Source organism: Nestor notabilis, unplaced genomic scaffold (genome assembly GCF_000696875.1).
Source record: "Nestor notabilis isolate BGI_N333 unplaced genomic scaffold, ASM69687v1 scaffold20992, whole genome shotgun sequence".
In the NCBI taxonomy this organism is placed as follows: Eukaryota; Metazoa; Chordata; class Aves; order Psittaciformes; family Psittacidae; genus Nestor; species Nestor notabilis.
The window spans coordinates 28,484-36,731 of record NW_009919953.1 but is presented as its reverse complement, the minus strand read 5'-3'; the positions used below and the strand labels follow the sequence as shown (position 1 = coordinate 36,731).

General features: G+C 47.3%; 2 protein-coding genes across 2 annotated transcripts in view; one reads left to right on the top strand and one right to left on the bottom strand.

Moving 5' to 3' along the window:
• Window positions 1-43: 43 nt before the first annotated feature.
• LOC104402569 (chromosome unknown open reading frame, human C14orf1) lies at window positions 44-1,772 on the top strand (the record flags this gene model as incomplete). Its single annotated transcript, XM_010010472.1, has 3 exons — window positions 44-134; window positions 1,405-1,523; window positions 1,693-1,772. Coding segments are annotated over 3 exons (290 nt in total), but the record flags the coding sequence as incomplete, so codon positions are not given.
• A 2,907-nt stretch (window positions 1,773-4,679) lies between these two features.
• Window positions 4,680-8,248, bottom strand: part of FLVCR2 (feline leukemia virus subgroup C cellular receptor family, member 2) — a gene marked incomplete at its 5' end in the record, with an annotated part of 32,048 nt that continues 28,479 nt past the window's right edge. Inside the window, one exon of the mRNA XM_010010471.1 lies at window positions 4,680-4,760. Within this exon, the coding sequence (XP_010008773.1) occupies window positions 4,680-4,760 (81 nt within the window). The remainder of the gene's footprint in view (window positions 4,761-8,248) is intronic.

Here is an 8,248-nt window from a genome sequence, read left to right as displayed (position 1 = left end):
GGGGCTGTGCGTGTTTTCCATGTGCTCCCCCATTTTTGCGCAGTGAACGGTCTCCAGGCTCGGACCTTCGGCGTCTGGACCCTGCTGTCATCGGTGATTCGCTGTCTCTGCGCTATCGACATCCGCAATAGGACGTACGTAACGGAGTAAAAGGAGCAGCAGAGAAATCACTGGGTTTGTTTGCTAGTCACAGTGTGAGCAGTTGCTCAGAAGGCAGTGCAGAGGCGATGGGGAATCAGAAGCTGTGCCTTATCTTTCTGTAGGGTTGAAAGTGTTCCCCCCAAAAAGCCTAACTAGCAGTGTGGGATTTGTATGTTAACTGGTGCTCCCTCCTGCCTCTGAGGGGAGAGCCTGCCCATTTGAGTTATGTTTCTTAGCTCAGGCAGAAACTGGTAGATCTGAGAACTTCTTAGGTCAAAAAATTCTGAGCTCGAGCTTGGAAAGCATCTTCTGATGGTGTTGCTACCATGCTGACATTAAGCAACTGCTAATGCTGTGGTCTGACTGATAGTCGATGCTGCTTCTCCTGTGACAGCCCAGCTAAAGACTGTGGCAGGTTGAGATGCCCCTTGCAGAGGTCTTAACCCCTGACTTCTTTCACATGCTCTTATCGGGGACTAAGGACAAAGCCTGAAGCACAACCTGATGCTGTGGTGGGAGGAAGGCCATTTCTCCCTGCGGTAACAGAGGTATTCATGAGAGGGGCTTCTGAGCAGGCTGACTCTGAATCTGTGCTAGACAAAGCCTGAGCTGGAGGTTGCTTAGACTCGCTCTTCTGTCACTGCCTCCCCCAGCCCCATAGCAGAAGTAACTGTTCACCTGGCAGCATGTCCTTCGGTTGCCTAGGCTTGTCTGTGGTAGGGAGGTGGAGGGACTCAATTATCTGTTTTTAGGGGTGGTGACAATGCCAATTCCCAGTGAGCCAGTTGTTTCTTAGAAGGATTTTTTACCTTGCCTCTTTTGGACCTGCTCCCTTTAACAGCTGTGGCCCCTAGAGGGTAGCAGAGCACAGGTGGGAAGGTGTGTTGGGCGATACAGCCTGGAGTCAGACCATCCTGTCACTAGTTCTTGTCTCATCCAGTTCTCGCCTTCTTTTTGTGTGCACACATGCTTCTCACTTCACCGGAACCCTGTCCTTGCCCTCCCCTCTTCACCTGCCTTCAAGCCAGATAACACCTGTGATTTTCAATGCACCACACTGATTTCAATGAACATGCTGCCCTGTTCTCCCAGCTGTTGCCCAGGCAGCTTTTGCACCTCACTAGGCAAGGGACTAAGTGCCCTCTGTGCTGCCACACTGAGGACAGATGGGGAAGCATGCAGGTATGCCTCTTTTCCACTCAGCCATGCTCATGTCCACACTATGGGATACATAATAACTTACTTCTTTCTGCTCTCCAACAGCCTCTATTACATCACACTCTTCACCTTCTTTTTGGCCCTTGTTCACTTCCTCTCCGAGGTCTTCGTTTACCACACTGCAGCCTTGACAATTGGAATTATGGCACCCCTTATGGTAGCAAGTAAGTAGAGCTCTGCATCCTCCCCCCACAAACTCTCCTTGACGCCTCTCCACACCCCAGAAAAAAGTCTCCATGGGGCTATGACATAAGATCAGGGAGGCAGTGGTGGCAGGAAATACCTCATCCCCTGGACAAACTCATACAAACTCATTCTGTGTCTCTGTCACAGGTTTCTCTATTATGGGGATGTTAATTGGGCTGCAGTACCTGGAGGTAGAAGCACTTTCACAGAACAAGAAGAAAAACTGAAGCTGAGGGCCCTGTGTAGGCCAGCGTTGTCTCCTATCTTCACTGCCAAACTTCCACTAAAACTCATCTGAACTTCTTCAGGACACCAGTCCCACTAGTGGATCAATATTGGACTGTCAATGTTTCATCATTACTAAGTGTTTTTTCTTGTCCAGGCAACATTTCAACTGACTGATGTCAAAGACCAAGTCCCAGAGGAGTTTGTGTCAAAGCTTGCAGGGGCCAGTTGGTGACTGCCTCCCCAGAGAGCAGGCAAGATCTCAGGCATGCCCAGTGCATTAAGAACTTCTCTCCCAGTGTGGGGAGGAGGTGTGCACCTACCCAGGATTGACTGAACTCTTCAGACCAGAGAGAGAACATGTACTGCCCGTGGCACTGCTATGTAACTTGCATGTGTGTGTTCTTCAGGGGCCATTTCTAATAAATGGCGGAAAACTACAGAGTGCTACGTCTGTCTTTCTGCTACACAGCAGCAGGTAGAGGATGGACAGCTCAGAGCAAACAGCAGTTTCTGCTGTATGATCTCTCTTTGCAGCAAACCCAACTTTCCCTGACTGCTTCCCATAAAGTTTCAGGTCTGACTGCTCACATCACAATCATACATGCATGCAAAGAGTGTTGTTGCAGCTCTTGCTTCCACAGCATACTGGTGACAGCAAACTGTCATCAGAGCTACCTCTGCTGTGAGCTAGAACTACATAAGACAGAGAAAACAGCATCAGGTTGCTTAGACGTGGGTGAAATAATGCCCAAAGCAGATGGGCAGAGCACAGAAGGTAGGAAGGAAGCAGCAGGATCTTCTAGCTGGGAGGGCAGTGCATGTAAAGAAGAAAAAGAATGAGAAGGGAGGAAAAGAGCACAACAGTAGCACTGAGCAAAAAAATTACTCTTCCATTTTGCTAAACATTTCAGGCTATTAAAGAGCCAGATGTAGACTGCTTCATAGAATCATACCATTTAATATGAATGTCTCAGATTTCATTGTACATTTCAAATGTTTTTATTTTATATAAACACTTCTATTGACAAGCCATTTTAGACCCCCACCCTCAATCCCAAACTAAGAGACAGGAACTGAATCTTTTAATGCACCAAAGATTCTGCAGTTTCACACACCAAAAAAAAAAAAAAAAGTTTTCTCAAAATGGTATGCCAGAGAGGACTATTTTTATCCATTCCACTTGGTTGTGGTTTTCGGTTTAAGGAGTATAAGGACACTTGATGTCTCCACCAGTGGAGGGATGCTGGAAAGGTAGGAGAAGGATCTATATTTGTATTTAGAAGAGAAACAGCAGCATACAAAGAGGCAGTGTCTGTGAGACACAAATGCTGGTAAAAGGGCTTCTTCTCCTGTTCTCTATTATAAAGTGGGAAACTCTCACACTGGAGCAGATCATACTCGAACCTCTGCATCTGTGAAGAGCAACACAGCCTTGGCTGGTTATCTCCATATAACACTTCACAGAAGTTTCTATGTAGCACTGAAACATGCAAAAGGCACTTTATCATTTAGGAGGAAGACACAGTCCTGAGCCCAGGGAGCTTGTGGTTTGACTCATTCCTGTGACTAGTGTAGTGATGAACTAGGCTTAGGCTCTGGCTTCAACAAAAGCTGCAGAACTAGTCCTTGCCTCGAGGTAGGAGGATTGGTGTCTCTCAATTATTCCTAATATACAGGAACATCAGGGCAACCTCAGTGAATTCTGAGCAGAGGTTTATCCACAAGAGTATTTCATCTGGGACAGCCACACAACAAAACCAGAGCCAGAACTTGCTGGTGATGTGCTGAGGCCTCTACCATCACCTGTGCAACACAGAGCACCACAGGTACCAAAGCAGAGCAATCCCTCTTCCTGAGAGACAGCTGAAAGCTCTTCTAGGGCTGCTCACAGAGCAAGCATGGTCCAGCTTCTGCATTTCATGTCACAGCTTGCCTGTGAGAGGAGAGACAGACACATCCAGGCTGCCACCCTCATGTTCTCAGGGATAGCCTGGACCTATTCTCAGCTGTATGCTTTTTCTTTTCCAAGCCTACATGTTGGGGTAGGGGGGAAACAGTTTTTCCAACTTTTCCTCCCAAGCAGGAAAGCTTCCAGAAGAGCAGCATGCAGACATAACAACTGAAGAGAGCAACTCCCTTCTTGTTTTGCTCTTTCACACTCTTCACTGGGCTCCTATCCTGAGGCTTCACACACACACCACCCCTGCCATGGTGTGCATGTAACAGGCAGATAGGGTAGGTAGCAAAGATGGGAATGAGGGGGACTGCATCTCCCAGCTCTGCCACCCCTCCATTCACAGCTTTGATTCCTCAAGGACTATGGGATCAGTGCAGGCTTCTGGCACCACTTTCTGCAAGTCAAACAAAGAAACAATATGGTTAGGATCTTGGCTGGCCAGACCCAGGCTTCAGAGAGACCAGTTGGCCAGAAGCTGGCTAATTTGCAACTCCCTGCTCGTGTGCACAAATCCCCACAGAAAAATCACCATCCTGAGAGTTCATCTGGTTCCCTTCTCCACATCCTTCTACTGCCTGGATATGGGGCACTGGAGCACCAGGGCAGAGCAAGGGTCCACTTCCCTTAAGCTACTTGCTGTAGTCCCAGTTAACTGACAGAAGTTGTACAGGCCCAGGTGTCAGCCCCACAGCCAGCTCACTGAAGATACTTCACAGTGACACAAGATCAGCCTCAAAGCGGTAAAGCTGCAGGGCCAGCTCCTGGGCAGGGAATGCAACTGGGAACTCCTTCATGCCATGGGCAACACAGCGTCCGTGCAAGCACCATAGAGAATCTGCATCCCATGCACCCTCAGAAAGCTCAGCACAGCAACTAGCTCCACTCTGTCCTTACTCATGCGTGCCTGAAGGTCTCTAACTCCCAGGCAGATTGCTGATTCTGCTCATTTTCAGTCTTTTTGTCCCTGCCCCCCATTCAGGGCTGCCACCCTCTGCCACACTTCTTCCCTGTCCCTAGCCTTGGACTTAGGCTGGAATATTTCCAGAGTGGTGCAGATAAGGCCTTCAAAGTTCATTACTTGTATCTTGAAGAGCCATAAGAAGTAAGAGCCAAATATACACAAGTTTGGGGGTTTTTCCTGCATAAATACTATAGAAGAATTAGCCTAATTACTTGAACCCTCCTAAAATTTCTTCCCTTAAGATGGAGTAGTAATTTCCCAGACAAGGAGCAAGAACAATCAAAACTGCTGCCCAACTACCACTCTATCCTGGGCTCTATGAAACAGCCAAACTTCCACAACTCCAGTTCAGCCTTCCTGGGTGGAGCTTGATGAGCTATTCTACTGAGCCATTCTAGGGTGTGTTAGGACTGAACCTAAGACTTAGTCCTCCAGAGGATTTCGGGTACCTCTTCAAGGTCTAACTCTGCTTACAGTGAGACACCCCACTTGTCACTGGTTCAGAAAACAGTATGCAGACTTGCAAAGGTAAATGTGGAGTATCCCATGACCTGGGCTCTAAGTTAACTCACTTTGGGGCAAGACTGACATCTGAGGCAGGAGTCAGGGGTGCAGAGGAAAGAGGTTCACATCCCCAGTGTAGTTCAAGAGAAGTCCAGGCAGCATGGAAGCAAGAGATATGAAACAGTTTAATTTTGAGTACCCTCTTACACAAACTGCAGGTGAAAAGGTTTTATAGAGGTCATCAGCAATATCTCAAAGCAGAGAAGTGAGATCAGGAAAGCTTCAAAGAAGTACCTGGAAGCAAAAGCCAGGAAGCGCATAGAGGGAACTCCTACCAGCAGGAGGGGTAAGAGGGGTGCATGAAGTAGTGCCAGAGGTAGGAGTAAGGGGAAAGTTGCATTTAGGCTTGGGAACCCCCACCAGAATGCATCATGGAAGCACTCTGGTAACTCTGAACAGGCTCCCCAAACACCTCTGGGGTCTGTACCCCACTCACCTGCTGAGGAGCTACAGGAACAGAGGTTTTAGGAGAACAGCCTGCCTCAGGGCTTCACCACCTTGTGAAAGGAAGGCTGCTCTCACCGCTGGGAGTCACAGCACTGGAAAAAGGCATGCCAACAGCCTGACCATGGCTTTGTGACGGAAGGAGAGGGCTGCTTGCCACACAGTAAGCACAGAAAGGGAGTAGGCAAGTTTGGGAAGCAGGGGATGTGGCACACATTGTGCCTATTACGCAAAATTCCAGCAAAATTTTTTTCTTGGCAGTATTTCACTAGAGAGTAAGCGTGCTGCAACTTGCAAAGAACTCCAGTAAGCTACTGAGGGTGGTTGCTTGACCTAAAGCCTTTAGCCAGTCTCTAAATCACACTGGCCTTGGGAGAAAAAAGCAGTGGTTTTGGGCATTCCGCTGAGATCCTTCAGATGCATTTTTGCATCCAGGCAAACATATAACCGGCAAAAAAGGTACTTGGCCCTAATTGAGTCCTGACTTACCCAGAACATGGTTTGAGGACACAGCAGAAATTCAGTCCTGTTTTAAACAAATCCCTTGCTGTGGCTGTACACCTAGAGCAGGTCACTAGTCATCCAAAATCATCCACTCCTCATCAGTGCTCAGCCCTGCTGGTATCATTAACACTCCAAACAAAAGTTTTTGATTTCATTACAATTAAGAAACCAGGACAAAGCCTGAAACCACTTTACGCCCTACTCCCCGCTGTCAAGAATAGGTTCTTCACAAACACATACACACACGTGCACACACCAACACCTCCATTTATCTACCACTAATATAAACAGTGTAAGACCAGCACAAAGTAGTCTCAAGTGCTCTGAACACACACAAATCAAATTTGCAGGTTTCAAAGAGGCCTAGCAAAGTGCAGTTTGAACTAAAAGATAGTCCTGCCATTTTGGAATCCTGCACTCTATGGGATAGCTGCTTTCTTAAAAACCCACACAAGCTTAAAAGTATTTTCAAACAGATGTTGCCTAAGGCTTCTCTTGAACAGTTCACTCCCGAGTCAAAACAATCCATGGAAACTCAGCAAAGATACTTACTTCATAATGCAAAGAACAGCACAGGAAGGTTTGCATGGATGATGGAAATAAGGAGCAGATGAGTGAAAGCTGTACACAGCTGAATCAACTGCTACTGCTATGAAACCTTGAGGCACAATGTTGGAATGGCTTCAGATGCACTTACAACAAAGGCAGCCCACAAAGAGATTAATTATCATGTAAAACAGGCATTAGATCTAAATGTCCTGAGATACAGAAAGCTAACCCTGCTGGCACTCTCTGAACTGAGGCAGACTGAAGTGGGAGGATTGCTGGAACCACACTCCAGCTTTATTAACAGGACAAGGTGTCCATGGTATCATTAGGCTAATTTAGTTCTCACTACAAGTTCTACTAATTGCAACATCTGTTTAATTATAACCGTAAGCAGATAAGGGCACTGACAGAAGACAAACTGCTTGTGAACACAAGGCAGGTCCTGCAGAAAGGGGAAACATCATGCAGCACGGAGACAACGGCCAAAAGCTCTGATAGGTGTCTGCTGAGAGGCTGTGATTCCTGGGCAGAGTTTCAAACAAATCACTACCAAAAATCTACCCTGCTAAAAATGCCTCAGACTGCAGCACGGACACAGCTTCAGAAGCACTCATCCTGGACTCAAATCTTTCCCTGTCCATGGGACTCTTCCTCACACTTGCATCAAAGTGTGGCAGCTACCCACTCCCTGTAGCACACACTGTGATCTCAGCAGGATTAAGACTGGTTTTCCCATTGGACTCGCTCTGCTTTTACCTGTTAGTCCTGTTGACTGTGGCACTAAGTGATACACACACTCAGTGAACACCTTGGAAAGCTAAGGGTAGCGTGGTTAATTTGGCAGATCAGCCAGTCCGCGCAAAGCAGAGGACAGTGAGTAATAAAGCATTATATCCTGAGCAACAGCTGAGCAAATGCCAAGTGGTACTGAGATTCACACATCAGCAAGCACAGAGCTTTACAGTTTTCATTCTTATACCAAAAGGCACCAACCCAGTGACTCTGTTATTGCTAGATGTTTTTAAACTTCTTGAAGTTGTCTATGCACCCTGGCTGTGATCAAGCCAACTCTTCTACAGGGCTCTTGGTATCACTTTGAGCCAAGAATCTGGTCTGTAAAAGTAATGTCAGAGAAGATTCTCTAAATGCCTGTACCTCCTCTCCCCAGTAACTTACTGACAGTTCAGTTCTCCATTGGCTCCAGCACCAGGCTTTGCCTTGCTACATCGAGCTGAATCTCTATGCCCCTATCTGATATGAGTCTGGTGGGATCTCCACACTGTTGATGAAAGCTCTCTTGTCTTTCCTCTCAGGTGGGTCCCCGAGAAGGCCAGAAAGATTCTCAGTACTCTATGGCCATTGCTGTCACCCCCGAAGTGCCATTGGCTTGGTGCCTGTGCCACCTATGAGTGTTCAGGGAAGCAGATTAGTGCGATTCTCCTACCTTTGCGTATGAGCTAGTGAGCATGAATGGGAATTGATGGGGTTAGGGTTAC